This window comes from Hemicordylus capensis, chromosome 4, assembly GCF_027244095.1.
Source record: "Hemicordylus capensis ecotype Gifberg chromosome 4, rHemCap1.1.pri, whole genome shotgun sequence".
Classification (NCBI taxonomy): domain Eukaryota; kingdom Metazoa; phylum Chordata; class Lepidosauria; order Squamata; family Cordylidae; genus Hemicordylus; species Hemicordylus capensis.
This window is the reverse complement of record NC_069660.1, coordinates 118,215,910-118,241,760: the sequence shown is the minus strand read 5'-3', so window position 1 is coordinate 118,241,760 and position 25,851 is coordinate 118,215,910. Positions and strand designations below refer to the sequence as shown.

Below are 25,851 nucleotides of genomic sequence, written 5' to 3'. Positions count from 1 at the left end.
GTACAACACAGAGCACATTTGAAGATCTATGCCCTGGCTGTGTGGGTGGCAAAGAAGCAGTTATTTTCTGTATGCATTGCTTCCGCAAACTCACATCCAGCTGAGTTGTCTAGGGTTGTGAGGCGGCTAGTATGTACCCCCTCCCCCTTGAATTTAAACTTGGAACCACTGGTTACTCGCTGTGACATTAACATTTTTTTTTGCAGATAAAATCTCTCGCATTTGGGCCAAGCTGGATTCCAGTTACTGCAGAGTCTACTGTGGAGGTGTCCAGCAACTCATCTTATGGGGTTAGATTGGATCATTTTCAGTTTGAGACTACTGAGAAAGTGGAAAACTGTTTTGGACTGTACGTCCTACAACCTGTTTTCTTGACCCTTGGCCAACTTGGCTTATCTTATCTGATAATCATATTATCAGAGAGGGTCTGGCAAATATTATAAATGCTTCTCTGAGGGAAGGCAGGATGCCTCCTTGTCTTAAGGAGGCTATTATTAGAACCAGGGACGGAGCTACCATAGTGCGAAAGTGTTCAAAGCACACGGGCTGCTGCCTCCAAGGAGCCGCTGCCTCTCCCCCCCTCCCCCCCCAAACATTTCAAAGGCAGGCAGTACTTGTCTTGGGCATCCCCCACCCCCACTCTCCACCTCCACTACAGGGCTGCTGCCTCCCCCACCCCCCTTCCCTCCCTCACCCCATCCCATCTCTGATGATTACCACCCCTCCCCCAGTTCCGGCGGGAGAGATTAACTGCGGGGGTGGGGAGGTGGGGGTCAGACAGCAACTTGACTGCCTGCTCCACCACTTCTTGAAATGAGTCATCCAGTTTCCTAGAGAGGCAGGCAGGAGGAAGAAACATTTGGCTGCAGGGGTGCCTTCCCTTCTGGTCCCTCCCCCAAAAGGAGCATTTCTCTCTTAGTCTCTCTTTCCAATCCATGTGAAGATGGCGGTAGCAGCAGCAGCCCACCGGCACAAGCAAGCAGAGGAGCAAGTCTGCAGCAGGACCACTTGAGAGAGAAGGCAAGGAACTGGCGGGGGCATAATCTTTGCGGGGGTGGGCTGTAACAGTGAGACTCACGGTTAGGGTTAGGCTGGAGCGGGCAACTGCAAATCTGCAACTAGTACAGAACAGAGTCATTCTGGAGGAGATTAGAGAAACTGAGAAGAAAGAGATCCGCAGCAGCCCCCTCTGCCCTGAGCCTATCGAGTCCACCGCTTGTGTTCCCTGCTTCCCTTCCTTCCTGGCTGCCCCCGCCCCCCGCCTCTTGCTGCTGCTAGAGAGAGTGCTGCAGTGCTAGCAGAACAACAGAGAGAGAGAGGGACTCACTGAGAGCAAGCACTGCAAGTTTGCAAGAACTGAAGGTGTTGTGTTGTGCAGGGTTGTTGAGTCTGAGAAGACGACGTGATGAGAGTCCTCAGAGTCAGACTCAGCTAGTGCCGTTGAGTAGGGGTGCGGGGCGGGAGCAGGGCAGGGGTGGGGGGTGGAGGTGTCTGTGTTTGCTTGCTACTACCCTGCCTGGCCTCCTCGTCCTCTGCCGGCATAACTGCCATCCCGGCCATGGGACCGCATGATCTGCTCCATGGCAGCGCGCTCCCCCGGCCCCCTTCTGTGTTGTATGTGTTGCTCTCGGGCCTCGCTTGCTGGCTGCCCGGCCTGACCTGATCTTCCTCCCGGCATAGCCGCTGGCCCGAGCCATGAGACCGCACGGTCCGCGCCCCGCCCCTCTGTGTTGTACATGTTGCTCTTGCTGGCTTGCTACCCCGGCACGTCCTCCCTGCACAGCCACTGGCCGGCCATGGGACCACATGGTCCGCAGCGGCACACGCCCCCCCTTTTAAAAGTCTCCTGAAAATGCTGCTGCACTAAGTGGTGTGTGTGTTTAAGAGCAGCTTTGATTTTTTTTTAAGCACTTTCTCATGCTGTTCTCCTGCATGTTTGTTGAGCAAGGTGAAGTTGATTAGGCTTTCAGAGTTTCTGGCTTATGGTTCTCAGGATGTTGCTAACTCCAACTCCCATCATCCCCAGCTATAATTTATTGTGGCTGGGGTTGATGGGAGTTGTAGTTCAGCAACAGCTGGAATATCACAGGTTGGGAACCCCTAAGCTTACATGGCAGCTATTGCTTTCTTTGCCTTCAGTCCTCTGCAGCTACATGGGGGTTAACAAGCATGGTCTTGTTTTCCTTTTGAGCAGCAAAGCATCCATCTTTCCCTTTCAAAGTGCCAATTAATGTGTAATAGTGCCTGCTATCTCACTGCCTTTGTTGTGCATCAACGGGGGGGGGGGGGAATCTTCAATTCTTGAACACGGGCCCTTTCAGGGCTTGCTACGCCCGATTAGAACACTTTTGAAGAAACTTGCATTTGATCCCTTGGATTTAGCTAATTACAGACCTTTTTCTAACCTTCCATGGTTGTGAAAGGTGATTGAGCAGGTGGTGGCCTCTCAGCTCCAGGCAGTTTTGGATTATGCAGATTATCTAGACCCATTTCAAACTGGCTTTTGTGTGGGCTATGGGATTGAAACTGGCTTGGTCAGCCTGATGGATGATCTCCAACTGGCTATTGACAAAGGGAGTGTGACACTGCTGATCCTTTTGGATCTCTGTGTGGCTTTCGATACCATCAGCCATAATATCCTTCTGGACTGCCTAAGAGACGTGGGATTGGGTGGCACAGTTTTGCAGTGGTTCTGCTCCTACCTCTCTGGTAGATTCCAGATGGTGTTGCTTGAAGACTGTTGCTCTAACAAAGCAAGAACTGAAGTGTGGAGTTCCACAAGGCTCCATACTGCCTGTTTTACTAAATTACTATTAAATGACCATTTTCATTTTACACTTTTTACCTCAGTAAATGCGGAACACACAAGTCTTTTGTTGTGCAGGAAGGCCGAGTCTGTATAATCTGGCACCTGTCAATTTTAAATACTCAGAACCAAGTGCCTGATCTCCTCTCAGTAACCACTTCTAGATGTTTTAAAGATACAACAAATCCTACATGCATGCACACATCCTTCATACTGTTGTATTTTGTACTTGGGGCTAATATCTGTGCAAATTCAAAGGCGAATCAGCCCAGAGCGAGCCACGGGTCAAAATGATTTTGAAAATCTACAAGCATGGTTCAAGACAAAAAGCGACATATATTTCATGGTGTTGCTTGCTTTTTTAGTTCCAGTGACTGCCTTCTTCTAGCAGTTTAAAGATGTTAGCCAACCTTTGCAAATGAGTGAAACTGATGGGTGCTCAGAACATGATCAAAGGAGTAAGGACAGAGCCTTCAACTGCTGATTGCCTCAGGGCCTCATGACTGTTCTACTGAACAGGTTTATAACCATTTGTAGTACTCATGGCTTCTGCAAGCTTGCCTCAGAAGCACATTAAACCTTACGCAAAGCTGCTGTTATGCTGGTCAGAATGATGTCACTAGTCACCAGAGGAACTAATTGTGAACAAAACAGAGGGTTGGTTTTCTCTTCATCACAGCACTTCTGCCTTTATTGTTGTCATGTGGTGGAGGTCACAAATTCAAGGAAACACTGGCTTTGAGAGAGAGAAAATTAAAACCCCAAATGGGCTATCTGAAACCTATTTATAATCACTGTCACAAAGTGCCAAATGTATACATTTGCAGATAAACAGATATACAGCTACACAAATATCCAAAACCTGTAGTTTCTGCACTATGTAATTATATGTCCCTAAAGTGCAGAACAGAAAAAACACTCAATTAGTATACAACTCCTTATAATACATGCCACAGGATAAATCAATTAATCAAAGGGGCCCTGGTTTTGATTACATTTCCTCTTTAGCAAACCTGATATGAGGCGCAGCTACTGACAGAGTGATTTGTAAGAGGGTACTTAAAGTGTAATGTAAGGATATTTATTGCATATTGGCACATTGTATTGATGATCTATAAGTAGTGATTAAAAATGAATGAAAGTAGAGGAAGTTTGCCAAGATTAATGGCTGGAGCCCATGAAATAATGTGGTGGAAGCAGAAGATGTAGTTTCACCAGCTTGTGGTAACAAGATGGCTTTTATCTATGTACATAAATGATCCCCTTATGCATTACAACACAGCCTGATCATCACAGTATCTGAGTGCCTGGACAGTTAAGAGAGAAAAATGTGTGTACCTAAAAGCAAATGGCGCCCCTCGCATCAGGATCATAGCCAATCTGAGACAACAGAGGCATGTCTACATATTGTGCATATGCCGTGCATCCATCTACCTAGTTTCCACATTTGCTGCTATACATTTAAATCTGACCAAGATAAAGCCTTATAGGAACTAGAAGAATTGGTTCAGCAAAAATAGTAAATGATGCTGCCAGCTTCTCACCCAGTTGCTGTAGATGTGTCTTTAACAGAAGCTTGATATGCAACATTAAGTGAGTCTGGGGGCCAAGGGGTCTATGTGAAGGCATTAAGTGGGGGCAGGAGCCAAGGTTTGACAATGTTTATCTCCCTGCTTTAAAAAAGCTTCAACTTTTGGTATCTGCACATCAAGCTGCTCTTAAAAGTACAAGGTCAACCCTTTGGGCCAACCATGAGATTGGACTAGGGGTCTTATATTGATCTTATATATGAACACTACCACTGAGCTATAGATCGAAGGTCTCTGATGCAGAAGCAATTTCCCATTTAGCACACAAAAGTTCCATATTGTCTCAAATCCTCACAACTGATAAAAACTGGAAAACTGGTAAAAAATAGCTACGGAATGTGTACGTGTGTCCCGATGCTTCATTCAGCAATTACCCATGTAATGGGAGATGGGACTTCCATCTGTGAGACTTTGTTGACATAGTGCCACCTACTGGCAGGCAGTTCCAAACACATTTAGAGTTGGCACTTAACTCTATTTCAGATTTCATCTCAAGTCTCTTAACTTCTCAAACCAAGAAAGGTGGGGAGGAGGGAAAGGGAGAACTGAATTTCCACACCTTTCCTTTTCATATATTTTCAGCTCGGCTGGTGGCCACACGGGACGGGCTTTCTCAGTTGCTGCCCCGAGACTGTGGAATGCACTCCCTACTGAGATACGATCCTCCCCATCTCTGACAATTTTTAGAAAGCATTTGAAAACCCACCTCTTCACCCAAGCTTTTTCAGTTCTTTAAAATTTTAAGGTTTTGATTTGTGGATGATTTTTAAATTGTTAAATTGTTTTAAGTTTTTGTATATATTTTAACTTGTTTTATGCTATTGTTAACCACCCTGAGATGAAAGTTTGGGGTGGTGTACAAATGTGATTGATTGATTGATTGATAGATAGATAGATAGATAGATAGATAGATAGATCCCTCTACTTCAGTTGTAACGCAGAAGACTGCTGTTAATCTGCAATATAGGATATTTTTTCTAAAATTTGCACTGGTGTATGGCTAGGAATCAAAATATGGAAGACAGGAAAGAAAAAATATAAAGAGTCATATGCAACATGCAAAGCTGTGCTGGTGTACAGTAATTTTTAGAAGCAATGACCACTAATCAGTCTTGCTTCAATAAGTTACAGACTGGAAGGTCCAGGTAGAAAAACTTTACAGGTTCAAGATTTGGAACAGAAGAAGCAGGATATAAATATGACTGGACAATTTTCACTAAGAACAGTAACTGTTGAAGCCAGCAAGATGAGGAATGCTTTGAAACATCATATTCTTGTTTGATGCTGCTTTGAAATGTATTCTCTACACAACATATGCTTGAATGATGCTTGTGTGGCAAGTGTGGTGCAGCTGAAATTAGGAAATTATATAAATCATTTTTAACCCGCAGAGACTACAACATGTAAGGAAAAGAATGGGAAACACAAAGATGGTATGTGATCAAGTGTGCAACGGGCACAACGGGTAAGGCTAGCATAGAACAGCGCTCATAGATTGTAGCTGGTAGTTGTGGAATAATTTAGTGTGTGAGTGTCTGATAAGGAGAAGTAGAAGGGGGAAAACCCGTTGACATCCAGAGCAAGGGTGGACTTGTAGGGATGAGCACATTTGTGCTAGTGCAATCAGTTACCATAGTTGCACAAAAAATGGAGACTTGCACAAGAGTACTATTGTGCTCTAAGATCCTATTAAAACAAATGAGGCATGCCACAGGTGCACAACAGTTGCACAACCACAAGCATGCTTGTGGTAGTGCAACATTAGTCCAGGGTGCAAGCCCCAGACTTAGCGCAACCAGCTAATGCAACAGTTTTGCACTAGCCCTACATCTTCCTGCACGCACTTTGTTGCTCTGGATATCAGCCACTCAGATGCTGTGATAAGATGAAATTCTCTAATTTTATATTTTCTACATACAATGCGTGCTCTACCACAAACCTCTGGCTAGGCAACACAAGCCGAAGAAGTGGAATATTGGCCTTCTGCTGCCATTTCTGTTAGGATGACTAGAGTTCATGTCCTCAAGAGCAACTCTAGCATAGCAGTTAGGAGACTGAGCTGTGAACTAGGCAGTCCTGGAGTCCCTTCTCAAGCGTAGAGAAAGGGCAACAATGGGGCGAGGGGAGGAAGCTTCACAAAGCTTCCCTTCCCTGCAGACAAGCAGCTCCTTGCCTCTGGGCTCTCCTAATCTCATTTTGGAGAGGTTCCACAAGCGGGTTTGCCGCTGCAGTACCCCCCGAGATCGATCCCAATGGTTCACACACGCATGCAAAACCGGGCTGAATAGTCTCCTTGATTCACAACTTACTTCTGCCACAAACTCAGTAGAGGGCCACGGGTAAGCTACCATCATCAGCCTTAGTCCCACATCTGAATATGAGAGGCTATCAACCTATCGTCGTATTGATGGAAGGATTACAGAGCACGCAAAGTACTATGAAAGAGAAAGTTCTATGGAATTCTTACCATTACCTTTACTAATAGCAAGGAGAAAGGAATTTCAGCTGGTGCAACTTTCCTCACCTCTATAGCAGTGTGTATAACAATCTTCCCTCTTCTGTTGTATCTAATCATTCTGGCCTTTATAAGGGGGCACCAGTTATATGCACTAGCTAAACCACCTTAAGTGGCACAGTGGGGAAATGCTTGACTAACAAGCAGAAGGTTGCCGGTTCGAATCCCCGCTGGTATGTTTCCCAGACTATGGGAAACGCCTATATCAGGCAGCAGCGATACAGGAAGATGTTGAAAGGCATCCTCTCATACTGCGCAGGAGGAGGCAGTGGTAAACCCCTCCTGTATTCTACCAAAGAAAACCACAGGGCTCTGTGGGTCCAGGAGTCGAATGACGTTACACACCACAAGACACCATTAATGAGGTGTTAATTGCTGAGGATTAAGTGCTCTTTACCCTGGCCTTTGACTAGAGATGTAGTGGTTCTTCCCCTCTTGGGCATTCTATTTTTTACTATATTTTTGATTTTATTTTTATGGTGCTGGATTTTAATTATGTTTTATATTGTTACTGCAACCTGTTCTGAGACCTTTGAGTATAGGGCGGGCTAGAAATGTAAATAAATAAATAAATAAATATTGCCTCTCAGAGCTTTCCAAAGGCCAAAGAAAACAGTCCCTGCTCTCCCACACCGGCTGCATTTTAGTCATGATGTGATACTCCTAATGGCGCACAGTAGCACAGTACCTTGTCCCCACTTAATGGATGGGGGTGGGGGTGGTAATAGCTCAGTTATAGGGAAGAAAAATTGCACAAAAAACAATCCTCCTGGGATTGTACCACTGTAGAATGCCAATGGGGATGGATTCTGAATGCTTCCACACCTCAAAACCTCCCTGTTTCTGAAGATCAAGCATGTCAAGGAGAAGAGTTCTAGCCTAGTCGTTTCCATCATGTGCTAGTTCACTACATGCTTGGAGCATTTATATATGGAGAATCATCTGAACAGGTCACCCCCCAGGTCTGCATGTTTTGAAGTGGTACCAATCCGGGAGAACACCCAGATCGCTGAAGATCTAGAATGACTCTGAATCTGCTGGACGGAAAGGCACACATTTTCTGAACTTCCCAGAACACTGGGAAATTCACACTGGCTTATACCAAGCATGGAATTTACTCCTATCCTACCCGTTTGCCAGAGTGCTCTCTTTAGCATTTTTAAAGTATGCTTCGGAGGACCTTTGACTTCAGAGATGCAAATACAACTACCAATTATCAAATATATATAAACTTTTCATGTACAGAGTGCTTCGCAATCTTTATTGAGTTTGCCATTAACAACCCAACAAAGTTAGGTCACTATTTTTACCACAATACAGTAATTCCCAAACAGTGCACCACAAAAAACTTATTAATAAACTAATTAAAGCTGCTAGGAGCCCAAAGTGCCTCTCCACAGAGAATTGTGCCTGCTGTATCTCTACAAAACTTACTGCTCTGGTTCTGCGTCCTTCCAATCAGCCTTGGTCGAGAGTGGGTAATTCTTCCTCAACTCTGCATCAAGTATGCATCTGACAAGGAGATGTGGCAAAATTCCCACCTTTTGAGAAGGCTATTTGTTGCACCTCTGCATTAATTACTGCTCTGGGCATCCTTCTAATCAGGATGCACATTCAAAACCAGCTTTCCTCCTAACATGTTAATAATTGACTTAATTAACATATAACAATGTGTTAATTGCCAAGTCAATAGTGTCAATTATCCCTAAGAGCAGAGGCTAAGAGACATTGTCATGGCCAAGGACCTACAGTGGAGCATTTGACCTCAGGTTTCCCAGGTCCAGGTCCAAGTACAAAGGAAAAAAGAAAGAAAAGCCAACAAAGTGAAGTGTCACCATTGCTACCTCCAACTGCAGCTACTTTTCACACTGGAAGTAGCCCCTCCCTTCTCACAGGTGCCATAAAACCACGACGTGCCTGTAGTGAGAAGGAAAAGGCAACAAGGCAGAGAATTAATCTTGTTTGGTTTTTTATGATGCCTGTAAACCACCTTGGGGTCTTTGGAGAAAATGAAAAATAAATGTGAACAATCAGTAAATAAACAAACTCTCTGTTCACTGGACCCCTACAGCAAAGACAGCTAAGATGAAGTTTAAAAATATGTTGACAATCACATCCTCATGCCTTCTTTAGTTTCAGGGAGAATTAAAAGTGAGCTCCAGTCTGTCTCACAATATGGCCATTTACTATGGAAACAACTTACTTTTCGGTGCCCAGGGATCCATTTTCCTTGTTTTCCATGTCAATGGACAGCATGGGGAAATCAGAAATGTCCTTTACCGCAGGAACTGATCAATAAGGAAAAGAAGGTTTAGCTTAAAAGCTATAACAAAAGAGCAGTGCAGTGCAGTATAAGAGGTCAAACCTTAGTTTTCCTTGACAAATATCCAATAAAACAGGAATGTGTGTGTGAAGGGGGAAACACCCACACAAGAAGCTTCAAATTATGTAGCGCTAAAGCAAATTTAGTAGATTCTGCTTCAGGCTTCTCTGAACGAAACAGCTTGCTTTTTGATCAGTGATAACTATCCATACATTCTATTGTGTGTATAGTCGTCTGACCATGCATGCACGTTTGTGTGAATGACTGTATGTGCCATTTAATGCGTTCATTTTAAAAGTCAGCAGAGGGACAGAACCCTTTTAAATTTTAGGGTACAGGTCATGATAATGTTATATGTACAATCATATAACATTATGCAATAATAATGGAATAATGTGTACGTGACACATGGATTGTATGAGTATTGAATGTAACATGTAAACATTGATTGAGTGTTTTCCAATGAACTGTGTGTCTGGAACACAGGTACACCTCACCCGTAGAAAAAGTAGGTATCCTCTCTCAATCTCAATTCTGCATCTAGGAATTGGCAATGACAACGAAATGCAGGCTTCAAATCACATTATGCTGAAATTGTATCAGAATAAAAATGATAATAGGCCAGGTAAATGGCTATAATGCCCCCCCCGCCTAATAACTAAAAGAGCTGTAACAAACACACACATGTACTGAACCGATAACATTAATGAAGTGACCAGCCTCTCCTCCCTCTAAAGAGTTAACAGGGAGTGAACCCTTGTCTTGACTGACAGGCTGGTGAGCTCTAGGGCAGCCACTCAGTACACCAGGTGGGTGGGACCTAGAGAGCTGTTGCTATGAATTCTGGGAGGAAGAAGGGAGGTCTTTGTTGGAGAGAAGCACATGCAGAAAGGCTTTAGTGAGGGGCATGGAGTTTGCTTCCTCATGGTAGAGGCCAGCATGAAGGTTTCTCTCACCGAGTAACTCTGCAGATTCTTGAAAGTCAGGATTGCAGGAAGTTTGATTCTCATCCGGAGTTTTGGTAAGTTTTCAAGGAAAATGGAATTCAGAATAGGGAATAGTTTGTTTAGTCAGACTGTGCATTAGGAATTTTTATTTCTTTATGTGTGTGTGTTCCCTGATACTCTTCTATTATAGTTTACCAGCAATGTAATTAAAATACTAGCCTACGCTCAACCCAACTAGGGTGTTGCAAAAAACTCTATAAATATCAAAGCGTACCTAAATGCAACCTAAACTGGAGCCTAAGACAACCTATTTTTGTAACCTACTAAGTATTTTTGAGTGTATCCAAGAAAGCTAGAAGCCTCAGACGGAAGCAGTCTGTAGTAAATGAATAAAACTGATTTTTGTTCTCTTCTTTTCACAAGCCTCTCAGAGTTGGTTTTTAACTCAGGAAAAATGGGGGGCTGAAGGGGGGGTTTCTCTGGTGCAAACACATCCTCAATCACTCAGCAGCTATCAGTTTTCTCACCGTGTATAGATATACACATGGAAGGCTTTTTTGTACTTATCCAATAGCAAAATTAAGAGAGTTTTCCCTGAGATATTCAAATATCTGTCAATAAGGGTGTGGTGGTAGCAGCATTTTGAATCTACTAGAAATACAGAATAGTTTCGTGAGAAGCCCACTCAGGCAGCTCAACAGAGATGACTTGGCATTTTCTTTCCCTCATGAGACCTAGCTCTGAGACAAGGCTTTAATTCATTACAATCAATATCGTCTGTGGGAAAGAAAAGCATTTTTATTCCGAGTTAATAAAACTTGCTTATATTTAGCTAGGAGATAGCAGCAGTCCCTTATGTTCCTCCAAGGGCTGTTGCCGGTGTCTCCCTTGTGTTCTTTCTTGAGTCCTTTTGCTATGTAAACCTCTTTGAGAATTTGTGTTGATAAGTGGTATATAAATATTATTCATTCTGCAACTTGGAGACCTCATTTTATTCACACACCTGCTGCAGATGGCATGTGATATGGGGGAAGTTGAATCCATCCAACATGTTTTGTTGCGCTATCCATTATATAGAGATTTAAGATGTTCCTTATTAACTCCTCTTCTGACACCCTTCCCAGGTTGCTCAGGAGATTTTTATATTTTTTATCTTCTTGTGGATAGAACTTTATATGTCACCTTTAAGGTGGCCAAATTCTGTTCTATTGCAGTATTGTTACGGCAGCGAGCTTGTCTTTGACTAATTTTAAAATTTTACTGATTATTTATTCGTGGATATTTATCTATATATTTACATATTTCCTTTTTCCAGTTGTATCTTTCTATGTTATGAGATGTTTTGTTTATGTTATATTATGCCGACCTTGGGTCACAAATAAAGAGCTTTGTACTTTGACTTCCATTTTATTGGATTTCAAATATTTCATAGTCTCTAAAAAGAGTGAAAGCATACTAAAATGTAACCACTTTTTGTATTATTGTTGATGGTAAATCGGTAAAAGGGGATTTCTGACATCAGAAATCCCAGCCCCCCCCCCCCCCGGAGGCATCAGTACACCTGGCAAGTGCCTGGATATTGTGGTGGTGGTGGGCCCCTTAATTGCCCACCTAGCACTGTTGTGGAGGCAGCTGGGCAGTGCAATGAGTTCCAGGAGCTTCCAGGGGGCTAGCAGAGAGTAACGTGGGGCAGCCTGTGTGGCTGCTTCCCCACCCCCCGTAAGCTCCCAAAACACGATGCAACACCCTATTGCCCCACCACCACAGCTAGGTGGGTAATTAAAGGGCTCCCACCACTACTGAACTATCGGGGGTACTTGCCCCACATTCTGATGCCTCTTGGTGGTGGGGGTCAGGATTTCCGATGTCGGAAATCCCCTTTTAGTGACTCACGCAGCCCTGTTAAATATTAACAATAACAGATGAGGCATAAATGAATTAGTGATTATATAAAATCACTAAGCTCTGAATGGGAACAGGAAGGAAGTGTCAATAGAATGAGACAACTGAATTGGATTCAATCTACCAAAGGAATTCTGTGAGGAGAAGCAAGTTTCTGACCGCATAGCCAATGTGGATGCTGATGAAGATGTGCATCTCCATCTGTTTCATGAAGTTATATTGGTCCCCAAATAATTTAGTTGGATGCATCTTTTGATTCACATCTCCTTGGGGCCACCAGCTGTTATGCAGGGATTGGGACCAAAATCATTTCCACAACCACAATATTTTTTCTATAACAATAAAGGAGACTCTCAAGTAAGCCTTTTCTTTTGGCTCTTCCAGTATGTGGAGTGATTTTATCACATGTTATTTTCTATCTCTGTAATGCTTGTGGGAGAACAGAATAGGTGACCTCATAATTTTATTTCTTACCAAGCCAATTGTTATTTTATGAGAGTGATATGTAACTGAAATAACTAACAATGCATGATGCTTTTGGTGTGGCAGTAATAGTGTATCAGAGCCCTTGCAAGGAAAGGGGGAAATAATCAAATGATTAAGAAACGTTTAAGACTATTAAGAAATAGTTGAAAAGGGGCGGGTGAGTTTTTTGCTGTGTAATTACAACAACATACCAAATTCAATTGCTGCAGTCTAATAAAAACGTATTTTCCTTCTGCTTTGTACTTACAATAATTTCTTTCTGATCTGCAAAAATAAATTTCTTACTTTAAAAAAACACTACTTTCTAAAAAAGAGGAATAAGATGAGAATAATCTGGGTTAAAAATGTTCTTGATCTGAAAAATTAAGACTAAAAGCACTGTGTGAATTTTTTTTTTAGAAAAACCTTCCACACAAAAAAAACCAATTGAAACTCACACATTATACAACCCAATTCTATGAACATCTACTCGGAAGCCTTTCCTACTGGTTCAGTGGGACTTACTCCCAGGCAAATGTGAGTAGTGGTCGAACCTCCGTTATTATTCCATATTGGCAATTTGCATTCTAGTTTTTCCCTTCCCCTGCTTAAAAAGGAACACATTTCATTAGGGAACTGTTTTACACTCAATCACCATCTTCAGAAGCATACCGGAAATCATTCACGAGAGCAGACTACTACACAACAATATATATTTATTTTTTAGGAAAACAAAAATGAAAATCTATGGTACCAACAACTAAAAAGCCAAATACATTTTAATTTTAAGAACAAGATTAACTAATCCAGCCCTATCAACAGCCCACACGGCTTCCTTGCCCCTTCCGGATTGCCAAGTCATATTGTTGAAGTGATAGCAGAAGCCACAACTAGCAGAATTCCTGCATCAGAGTCTAAATGCCATACCCGGGGTTCCCAACCTGTGGTACTCCAGATGTCGATGAACTACAACTCCCATCAACCCCAGCCACAATAAATTAAAGCTGGGGATGATGGGAACTATAGTTCTGCAACATCTGGAGTACCACAGGTTGGGAACCCCTGTTCTGTACCTAGTAACTCTATGTCCTTTTGTCTCCCTCCTTGCTTCCAAAACCCCTTCTTCCCAAAAGCACAGACTTTCTCATCCCTATGTTTCATGTTGGTCCTGTCCTACTTTCTCCATGGCTCCTCTTTTTCTTCAGCTCTGTATACTCACCAGCCAATATTTCCGTGGATCCCTGATTTTTGGCCACTGCCTCCTTTGCCTCACTTCCTGTAGCCACCCTGGCCCTGTTCAGTTGTCCAGCAAAGCGTGCTCTTTGGAACCAATACGAGAGCACACTGGCAACTATGCCCATGTAAACAACTCCACAGCCCTCTCTCCATGGTGTTCACAAATATAGTGCCTGTCTAAAGCAGGGGTTCCCAACCTGTGGTACTCCAGATGCTAGTGGACAACAACTCCCATCATCCCCAGCCACAATAAATTGTAGCTGGAGATGATGAGGGTTGTAGTTCACCAACACCTGGAGTACCACAGGTTGGGAACTGCTGGTCTAAAGCAGGGCTGCACAACTTCAGCACTCCAGCTATTTTTGGACTTCAACTACTTCCACAAATACCTAGAGATTTTAACTCTCCTGAAGAAAGTTATGCAAAGCAGAGGCTCTAAATCAGGCTTCCAGATGTTATTGAACTAGAATTCCTACTATCCCAGCCACAATTAGTTGTTGCTGGGGGGGATGGGAATTGTAGTTCGGCAACGTCTGGAGGGCTGCAGGTTGGGGAAGTCTCCTCTAAATGATCTCAGGGATCTGAAGACATATATGGGAGGAGCTACCTCCCAAAGCATACAGGACACCCAAGATATACCAAATCAGCAAATAAAAACCATCCATGAGCCCACTTTTCAATTTATATAAAATTGCCAAAGTGGGTATGAGGGATGAAGCCTGAACCTGTTTAAATAAATAAATAAATAAATAAATCTGTGTTTTTTCCAGATTTTTGTATTGTGTGAGACTATTCACACAATTCACTTGAAAGTGGGCTTTCACGTGGAGCCCAGCCTGCTTTTGAGTGGTTGTGAGAACTGCCGGGAGCTGTGTGTCTCCTGGTGGTTATCCCGCTTAATTTCCCCTCTTAAACGAGGATAACAGAGTGAGTGCTCCACTAACCCCGTTTTGGTGATTGTGAGTCACCACAGCGTGGCCCCACGGTGACTCATGAGGAAACCCCACCCCCGCCAACCGGGAGGCTCCCCAGACTGTCTTGCGCACTAACGTGGAGCATTCTGGGACTTCCTGGGGCCAGGCAGTCCCCGGTCCCCACCGCCCTCACCGGCTCAGTGATAGCCGGTAGTCATGTGGCCAGCCGATCTGGCCACCCAGGGCGAGGTCCCTGATCACCTGCAGGGAGAGTGAGCTAAGAGCCCAGTTAGGCTCTACACATGGATCGTGTGTAGAACCTCTATATGTAATTGCTTACTCCCTGGCTTAAGAAGCTGCAGAGGAATAAAAAAAAAAATCACAGCTTTAACTTTACAGTTTGGTTTTGGAGGGAAAGGGGAATTTGAATTGATTGGCTATGTTTAAAAAAATGGAAGGAACTTGAGTTTGATTTGACGGGTTTGTTTGGAAACATTGGAGGAAAAGAATGAATACAAGGAGGCTTGGTTGCAGCAGAGGGATCAATAGGTGTAAAACCCAGAGAGGAGTAAAAGTCAGGGAGTTGAAGGGACATCTCAGAAACAGGAGCAGAGCTGGACCAGTGAAGAGACAAGCAGACAGCAAGGGAAGGCTGACTAGGGGCAGTCAGGGGCAGAGAACTTGAGCTGGGCACTTTCCAGATTAACCCCTACAATGTATCTGCTAAGTGTGTGTCCATACTTCCTGTCTTGTGACACCGCAGTCCCTACGCTGTCAGAAGGGTGCTGTTCACACTTCGGATGCCTTGCTTCGGATTGTATCACTGCAATTTAATGCTATAACGTTGTATGTCCGTTGTAGATTCTGGGGATCATTTTCAATTCGATCCTGCCGAGCTGAAGCATTTTGCAAGAATTCTAGCAGGTAATCTGGAAAGCGCCCTGGAATCACTGCAAGCATAGGAGAGGCAGAAACTGCTAGGCTGTAGCAGTGAGGGAGCCAGGCCTACTGCAGGGGAAAGAGGGAAACTTCAGGAGAAGTTGTCCTTTACACTCCTTTGAATCTGCTGCTAAGCCTAGCTTTTTCTGTACTTTTAATAAACCGAACCTTTTCCTACTCTATTTACCTAAATCTAAGATGAGGATTTCCCCCATTTCTTTCCTGTTAAATATGGGGGTGGGTGGGTAAGCTTGGATTCAGAATCCTCTTTCTTTTGAGTAAGTAGAGGTATTACTTAGTATTTTACCCTCTATCTTTTAAGGTATTGTCTTAAATTCAGAGTCACCTTCTATTCAGGTAAATATGGTAATTTTACTTGATATTACTGCACTGTTATAGAACTAAGAAGATTTTGAACCCACTAAACTTTTTCTTGGTTTTTTGAACTGTTTCAATAGTGTCTCTGTCTATTATTTTTCCCATCCCGTGCTTACTTGCCTAAATTGCCTTACCACTCTACCTTTTTGTAAAGCGAAGGGACTAGGTGGTAGAACCAGTCAGAAGAACCCTACCTGGTGGCAGTGCAGTGTCCCTTTAGGCGGTACCTTCCAGAATGTAACAATTTAACAAATTAGATTAAAAGGATACCTTTTGTAAGACCATAAAAGCAAAAGGACAACAACACAAAGGCTCAAAGACAACGTAGAAAGACAACATTGGATAAAACAGCAGATGAAAACTATTCCATATCAAAAGAGCTTATTACATGTTTCACTGTTCATAAAACTTATTACTACAATGTTTGGGCAAATAGCACAATGGGGCACTTAAAGAATGACAATGCCTGGGAAGGACATTCCATAAAATGAGACTGCCTCGAAGAAGTCCTCTTCACAGCTGCCACCTGCTTCACTACCAGAGGTGAGGACACACAGAAAAGAGCCTCGGATCCATATCTTAATTCCCATAAGGTTCATATAGGCTGCAAACCAAAGATGGCCTGTGTGCCTTCAAATGCAGAGCTGAACAGGAAGGTGAGGCAGCAGCTTCTCTTCTAGATCATCTCCCCATCAACCTCTGCATCCCCTTCCTTGGTCCTTCTCTCTCCCCCCGCCCCCCTCACCTGTTATACTAGTCAACAAGACTGCAGGTGTGCTAGACAGTAACCCTAACACCTAGCCACACATTTATTAGTCATTACCTAAAATAATGACAAAGGGCATATTTTGCAAAACTTCCCTGCTTACCCGTCAATGGTGCAGCCAGGCAAGTGGCTGTCTACTGAACAGTAGTACAGCCAGTTTTCACTGACACTCTTCTGCCTTTAACATAAATTTAAGAGATTATGCTTTTTGTGCGATTGGGAGAAGTGGTAGGAAAAGAGTCATTTACTAATTAATCTCTGAGTGTAAACCTAATATTTACAAGCCTGAAAGAAACAAAGGATGCACTCCTATGCACTCTTCCCTGGGACCATAGCTGACCCATAGCTCATTTTCTACTGAGTAAAAATGCACAGGGTAATGCAGAAAAATCTAGCTTGCAATACTTCTCCAGTTTCAGACAAAATACAAAGCCCTAGAAATCCAGGTTTTGCATACATCTATGCAACACAGGAGAGAAGTTTCATTTATCAAATCAATCCAAGAGCTTTCCTAGGGCTTCCTTTCTTTTAACTATATGGTGTATGTTTGCTACTGTGAGGATTAATAAAACCAAATGTTTATTTTCCCCTCATGACCACAGAACAGAATTCCATTTTTCTATCCCATTACATGAGGAGATTTGAAAGAGAAAACCTGGGAATTAATATATCTTTTATATAGTGAATGCTTGCAGCACAGGCTAATAGTCCCATGGTATAGATTTTCCTCCCTGCCAATGGATTTCAAATCCAGTCATGTTTAGCTATCCCTAAGAGCTTCAAGGATATGGCTGCACAAATATTCCTCGTCTGTTTTAACATGAAGTGCTTTCTCCTCACTAATTCATCACACTCAAAAATCACATTACCCGCATGAGCCCTGAGACAATAAAACAGGGCAAGGGAGGCTGATCCAGGTGGTCTCATTCTTCTGTAACAGGAGGATTTGTAAACCACTAGATGGGGATCAGGTGGAAAGTGACAGTAGTAAAGTTTGCTTTGGATTTTGATGTTCTTTAACACCAACCCACCCACTTCATCATTGCTTGTCAAGATGTATGTGTTGTATTTACCGGATGAATGTGGCTTGAAATGAGATTCAGCCCATCAACGTATAGGCTCAAGTGTGTTGAATTTACAACTGGACACAGTGTCGCATGTTAACCTGGGTCTACCCAACCATCCTTTATAGTACTCTACTGGCCGGTTCGAATACTTTATAGTACTCAAACTGGCTGGTTCGAGCAATATAACTGAGTGGCCCCACCTACCATACAATCAGGGACATGGCTGAACATATCCCATTTCCCCTCCTGGTGCTCCATTCCACTTTTCACAAACACATGGGGATGGTTCATCCAAACTGCCCCCTAACATGATTGAGAACAGCAGACAAGATCCAAGAGGGGGGAATGATTGCATCTGTAACTGTATGCTGGGTGGGGCTGGTCAGACATGTCATCTGAACCAGCCACATAGTACAGAGTAGTAGCTTGTAGGGAAACATGGGTTATTAGATTCGTTAGGAAGCTGCCATAGTATTTATTATATTGCATTAATTTGCAATATTCATATACTGAGTCAGACCATTGGTCTATCTAGCTCAGTATTGTCTTCACAGACTGGTAGGGGCTTCTCCAAGGTTGCAGGCAGGAATCTCTCTCAGCCCTATCTTGGAGAAGCCAGGGAGGGAACTTGGAACCTAGATGCTCTTCCCAGAGCAGCTTCATCCCCTGAGGGGAATATCTTGCAGAGCTCACACATCAAGTCTCCCTTTCATATGCAACCAGGGCAGATCTTGCTTAGCTAAGGGGACAAGTCATGCTTGCTACCACAAGACCAGCTCTCCTCCCATTTACATTTAAATGTTAGGATATTTAAAATGCAAGCAAACTCGGTTGGAAGGTGTATGAACTGGAAAGCAGGACTTTCTTGGTGGTGACTCCTAAGCTTTGAAAGGAGAGTCTGCTGCTCCCGCACAAACCTGCCTGCTAAGATCATCCACACAGGGACTTTTATGAGTGTCCATGTCATGAGAGGTGAGGCAGGTGGTAACCAAAGAAAGGGCTTTCTCTGTGATGACCTGCATCTCTGGAATTCTCTCCCAGGATATGCTTGCCTGAAAGCTAATTTAATAAGCTTTAGATGCCAGACTAAGCTCTCTCTCTCTCTTCTGGCAGGCTAACAAGCAGGAAGTCTTCAGTAATTGTTTATGAATTTACTGAACCCAGGCTCCCCAGCTCCTGAGGGCCCTCCAGGTCCACCCCTCCCTATTTTCTTCATAATCTCCCTCACTCTAAGGAGTCGGGGCGAACACAGGCCCCCTCTCTCCTAGCTACGCCCCTGCTGAGGTAGGTTAGGCTGAGAGAGAAGTGACTGGCCCAGAGTCACCCAGTGGGTTTCATGGCTGAACTGGGATTTGAACTTGGCTCTCCCTGAGAGTCCAGCATTCTAGCCCCTATACCACACTATTGTTTTTACTGCTTTTCTGGTATATATTAGCCCTATCCACACAATATGTTACACACTCATATCATATTTACCTGAATCAAAGACTATTCTGAATTTCAGATGACCCCCTTAAAAAGTAGAGGTTAAATAAGTTATACCTGCATTTACTGATTTATTAAAAAATGATTAAAATTATTTTAATTGTTTCACTCTGTAAATTGCTTTTAATTGTTTTCATTCAGTGCAAGTGTTTTTATTCTGTTAAAGCGTTTTGTTTGTTTTTTATATTGTAGTTTGGATTGTAAGTTTTGGGCAGTATAAAAATATGTTAAATAAATAAATAGGATTGTGTACACCACCTAGAGATGTATATATCAGGTGGTATATAAATATGATCGATTAATTAATTTACTCAAAAGGAACATGACTCTGAATTTAAGACCGCCTGATTTCTAATATCAAAAAAACTTGGGGGAAAACCTAGGTAAATACAGTACAATCGGTGTATAGTAAGATTCAGGTAAATACAGTACAATCTGTGTATAGAGTACACAGGTAGAGATCTGCACACTAATACAGTTATGTACATATTATGTTGAACACAGGTAAAGCAGTACACTTCCTATCTGTATCCTGCATTCAAGATGAAATTGGGTACAGTCATTCACACAAAAACATGCATGTGTGTACAAACATCTGAACGCAGGTATAACACAAATGTCTGACTAGGGCTTTACTGTTTTATGGATGAACTTTTAGGACCTCTTTTTAACATTTATTTTGATTAATGGAAGGTTCCTTGCCAATTCTCTGAATTATAATGGAGATTATAGCTTTTTAAGAAAATAGATACATCCTTGCCCGGCCTACTTGTCCTCCCTCTCAACTGCCCCAAGTTCATTGAATCAACATTTGCTGTCTATCCTTAAGGACGCCCGAGATCAATTTCACTAGAGTACACTGCTGTGCAAAGGTACTGCAAAAAATCTGAGGATTCAGAGTTTAGGACTACTGTTTTCAGAGTTATATGGAATAAAGGGTTTAGCTTGGGGAATAAAAATGATTTAGACAACTGGAAGTAGTGTGGTGGACACAAACCTCTAAGGGTATGTACAGAAGAAACATAATAAGATTCCAAGTCAATTTTTACCAAAGAAATTCATTGTGCCTGGGTCTAAATGTAGATGAGCGACAAAAACACACGAAAAACTGCAAACATTTGTTTGTGCGACTGTCAGGTTTAGGGTGCTATCCTCAGTACATTTTCTTGGGATCAGTGGGGCTTACTTCATGCACAGGAATCAGCAACTTGAATCAGCTTACAGATAAATGACAAGTAGTGTGACAAAGTGCAGGAATTTATTTTGCTTGAATTCTATACATAAATAATAATAATAATAATTTATATAGTACTTTAAATTAGGATTATCCTTCCAATAATTCTTACAAGCCTGAAGAGTTGGACAATATCATTAGCCCCATATTATAGATGAGGGACTAAGAATACACCAGCTTGCCAGTGAGTTTGTGGATGAGATTTGAACTAGGAATTTTCTGGCTAAACACACACTTAGACATGGCACTGGGGAAAAAAAACACTTGTGGATGGAGTTAGTTTCTAGAAAGTAATGTGCTGGGGGATCAAGCCTGCATGAAAATCACACTAGCTAATCTGGAAATTCTTGCCCCTGATTCCAGATGTGTTCAATCTGGGTATGGCTACACATTGATGAAGGAAAGGCATTCTGCACATGGTTGTTCTTCTTCATCATGGTCCAAGGCTGAGGCCTGGTATTGAAAACAGGGTTCCAGTTTAGCCCAGGGGAGCCTAAATTCTACTTTAAGAATTCAGGTAGATTCTGCACTATTATATCTGTCTATTCTATACAGATATAGCAAATATCCCTGCTATTATAGCTGCCAGCAAACAACACATCCTTATCTCTCCTTGCCCCACCCCCTTTCCCCACACAAAGTGCCCAGGACTTATTAAGCAAGGATCTCAAGGTTTGCTGCATCTGCTTGTTTCTAGCTGATTATCTGGGGATTATGGGATATAAACAGAACCCCACTTTTTACTCATACTCTATAATTCTTTCCATTGTGGGGGAGCATAGTTACTCCTCCGAGCTTTGCCAATAAAGTGACCAACTGCCTGGGTGTTCTGTCTCCAAACAAACAAAACCCAATGCTTAAAGCAGTCACATGAAAAATGTAGTGGCAATGTCTGTGTTTTATGATGTCCCCCTCAACATAGCCTATTTAATTTATACTTTTTAAAAACACACATGAGTGGGAATGGACGGCGGTTTGGCAATGAAGTTTTCATGGGTGGGTCATTATGATCAGTGCCAAAAAGCTCTCCTTCTCTAGCCCATCCTTAGAAATGTGGAAGTTGGAAGTGAAATCAAGCAATACATAAGAAAGAAAGAAAGAAAGAAAGAAGGAAAAAGACTGAAGTCTGTTTAGAAATTATTCCTATGCAGTCCTAAATCCCTAAACAGCTTTTAACCAAGAAGCTACAAAGCTTTTAACGTCCCTCAAAGTGTCAGAATCATGTTATGATAAGAAAAGCGTCCCACACACTATGCAAGGCAAACTTTGAAAAAATGCAGCATTTTTCAAACAAGAATTCAGAGGATATGCACACACATACACATCACACATACTGAACCAAACACTAATATTTCTCCCTCTATTTGGAAGGGATTCGAGATGCCCAAAGCGGAACATCTAATAAAAGATCTTTCTTTTTTTTTTTTAAAGATCTCTCTGTCACATCAAGGCTCCACTTTTCTGCTTGAGTAAGTTAAGAGCTCATCTTTAGGAAGGAACAGAAATAGCTAGGATTTAAATAAATGGAGGAGAAATCACTAGTTGTGTTTTCACAGCTCCCGAGTGTACAATAATCCTCTCAGAACATATTTCTTTATCCGTTTGGGATCATCCTTAGTGCATCACCAAGTCTCGCTTTTCCAGTTTTGGATTGGATAATTTCCCCTAAACACATTCCAATGTAAAACATGCCTTTTACAAGGAGCTGCTTCACAGAAGCGCTCTCCATTAACTGGGTCAGTAACAAAGAATTGAAGAGGAAAATAATTAAAGGGGGGGGGGATCTCATTTCAAATGGAGCGCATAGCAGAGCTCACTTACCTTTTTTCATACATACATACATATATAGCCAGCAAAAGACTGCCTTCCTCCCAGCACAGCAGCAGCCACATGCAGAGTTCCAACTAGAACGCGGTGTAGCCAATCAGAAACGAGCTGTCATGGAAGGAGGCATGCTGGGAACCGTAGTTCAAAATAGACAGTTATGGCATAAAATTTATGCTACAATCGTATTTATTGACTCACTACGAAGAGTTTGGGTTTAATGAGGGTGAGATCCTCAAGCTGTAATCATATTTCGGGCTGCAGTCCTAAATACTGTTATTTGGATGTAAGCTCTGTTGAAACCAGTGAGAGTTTCTTCCAAATGAACGTGTTTAGGGTGAGTGTTGAGAAGTCAGCACATCCGTTTATCCCTTGCTTGTGATTCAACAACACTGTAAACCCACACATATGTGAAAGAGTTAAACGTTGTGATTAAAAAGAGAGAGGGAGAGAGAGAAACGGCCGGCGGGCGGGGGAGCAGAAAGAGCTCCACATGCTTCAGTGGAGAATTTTGTTTCTACTGAACCTAACCTAACCTGTTCCTGCCCTAAGAACTGGCAACCTGCTCGTGGCTGAAAGGATCGTTTTAATCAAAAAAGACAATTTAAGCAAAAAAGAAAGTAACACATTTGAAATAGCCTCAGGCGTTTTCTGTAGTAGTGGGGGCGAGGGCGGAGGCAGGATTAGTGCTAAACCGATTGGCTGGGGCGGAGGGATATAATTGAGAATATAAATTGATTTTATTAAGCATTTTGAAACAATAGAGCTACGGTCGGAAGTGTGGATTTACGGATAAGGGAAGGCAAATCCCAGGACCCTCCTTTCAAACTACTTAAGAACAGAAGTAGTGACAAACCACTTCAATCCGCACGTGTTGCTTTCCTTCTTGCTGTTCTTTCTCCTAAATATAGAAGTGTTCTATACCTTGTTCCATAGCTTTCAGACAGGTTCAGGGTTTTTGCTTGCTGCTCACAAAAGTCCTTGCTGGAATTTAAACAGCAAACCACCATTGCCTTTCAAATCAAGTAGGCCGCTCTTTCTGTGCAGAAAACAGAGCTGCTGCTCTACCTAAAGTGGCCAAGAGGGGTCCTATCTGAGAGTCGTGACCCTGCTGGACCACACCAAGCGTGCAGAGTTTATTCCGTTTCTAACAGTCTGGCCAGACAGATGTTTTTGAGAAGCCTACAAGTAGGGTATGGAAGCTATAGACTTTCCTATTGTGTGTCCCCAGCATATTATTTAGAGGTATATTACCACGGAATCTGGAAGTTCTGTTTAGCTATCATGGCTAAAAACTGTTGACAGACATATGCTTGATAAATATTAAAAAGCCACCTACGCTTGTAATTATAATAAACTTATGGATTTTTCCCTACCACAGATTGTACTCGTGATCACAATTGTAGGTGGCTTTTTAAAGCAGTTCTCATGACCGACTATACCCAGGAAGGGCTGACCTTCCTGAGTAGAGCTGGTTGTGAGAAAAGCTGGAATCGGTCTTGATCCCAGCACTCCGCAACAGAGTAGCCTGGGTTTTTAGCCCAGGCTAATAGTTGGGTAGAACAGCATGAGCAGGGGCGTAGCTAGGGGAGAGGGGGCCTGTGTTCATCCCTCTCTCGGGCGGCCCCCCAGAGTGAGGGAGATAATGAAGAAAATAGGGAGAGATGGATCTGGAGGGCCCTCAGGAGCTGGGGGCCCGTGTTCTTTGAGCCCTTTCGTTCAATTATAGCTACGCCCCTGAGCATGAGCCTGCAGCCCAAGCATTCACGAAGCTGGATGGCAAGAACACGCAACAGCAGGGGAATCCCCCTATATAGAGATGTGCACGAACCTTGGATTATGCCCCGGTTTGAATATGAACTGGTTTGTGCTGCCGCCAAACCCGTTCGGCAGTTTGAGTGCGTCGCGGGGTGGGCAGAACAGTGATGAGCAGGACCTTTAAAAGTGAGTACAGCAGGTCCTTACCTGCCAGCTCACCTACCGCTCCATTTAGCTTCCTGCTGCTGCGGTTCTGCCCCCCAGCAACACGGTCTCCCCGCATGTGCACATGGCCTCCGTCACCATGCTGACTATGTGTAGTCAGAATGGTGCTGCTTACTGTGCATGTGCAGAGGCCATGTGTGTGGAAGCACAGCGTGCAGGTTGCTGGGGCGAGCGCTGCAGCAACAGGAAGTTGAATCAAGCAGCGAGCGAGCAGGTAAGGAATAGGGACATGCACAGAACTGGTTCTGTGGACTCTTGGGAGGGTAGGGGGTTTACTTTAAAGGGCAAGGAGAGTGCCTCCTACCTGCCCATCCCTGCCCCGCCAACGCTCTCCCAAAAAGCATGGGCGTGGGGTTGTAGCATTCCTCCTTGTAGCCCTGTTGAGTGTCGCCATGCAAATGGCTGGGGGAAAGCGATGGGGTGGGGGCCAACAGGTAAGGTTTGAATGCCCGTCGACGGAACCGGTTCGATGCTCCAGAAAAGGAGCGCCAAACCAGTTCCTTGCACATCCCTAGTAAGGACCTGTTGTACTTCTTTTGAAATGTCCCGCCTGCCCCCGCCCTGGTGCTGCACTTGAACCACTGAACCAGCTTGGTGGTAGGCTGGCAGCATAAATCGGTTCGTATTCTAACCGGGGCATGAACCAAGCTTCATGCACATCTCAATGCACTGTGCTTCTGGCGCAGTGCATTGTGGGATGCCAGAGGACTTCCTCCTTTCGCCTTCTGGCTCTGCCACTCACTGCAGCTCGGTTCGTGTGCTGTGGGAGAGCTGTCAGGGAAGGGTGCTCATGTGCAGAAAGGCTGGTAGGAGCCTGCATCCCTGCCCGCCCACCCTACCCTGCGAGGTCATGTGAACGACCTTGCTGTGTGAAACAGCACTCTCTTTTATTTGCCCTGAATCTATCAGTAGGTTTTACTGTAACTCAGGTACAGTAGTATTGGAAAAGAAGAAAAATCCCCTTCCCTCTGCCGTCTGCCCACACCATTAATAATTATACCAACCTAAAGGTTGGTGGGATGCTCTCCCTCAGTCATCTTTAAAAAAAAAAAAACTAACACGTCCTAAATATGTCTGCCTTTCCACATATGGAAGGTGCACTTTGATCATTTTGGTTCCACTTTTCTGTACCTTTCCCAGCACTATGACATCTGTTTCGCCCCAGACAGGTTAATTAGAATGGTAGAAGGTATTCCAAATGTGGCCATACCATACATTAACATACAGGCAAGATGATTGTGTATTTAATTTTCAATCCCTTATGTGATAATTCCAAACACTGAGTTGGCCTTTTTTACTTCAGTTCTACACCAAGTTGATGCTTTCAGTGAGCTATCCAGTGTGATCCCAAGACCTCTTCCATGAGAGCCATTTGTTCAGATTTCATTAGTGTGTATGTGATTAGGGGTTGTTTTTTTTTGTTTCCATGTGCGCCACTTCACATTTACTTTCAGTGAAGATCATTTGCCACTTTATTG

At 43.3% G+C, this 25,851-nt stretch overlaps 1 protein-coding gene across 6 annotated transcripts in view; it reads right to left on the bottom strand.

The window, feature by feature from the left end:
* SAMD13 (sterile alpha motif domain containing 13) overlaps positions 1 to 25,851 on the bottom strand; it is a 69,006-nt gene that overhangs the window by 21,656 nt on the left and 21,499 nt on the right. For 4 of the 6 annotated variants that reach the window (XM_053249767.1, XM_053249769.1, XM_053249768.1 and 1 more), the window contains one exon: positions 9,114 to 9,198. In XM_053249767.1, coding sequence (XP_053105742.1) covers positions 9,114 to 9,198 — 85 coding nt within the window. Of the gene's footprint in view, positions 1 to 9,113; positions 9,199 to 22,387; positions 22,522 to 23,314; positions 23,471 to 25,851 lie in introns of those variants that run through there. The other 2 variants (XM_053249770.1, XM_053249772.1) reach the window with 2 other exon arrangements.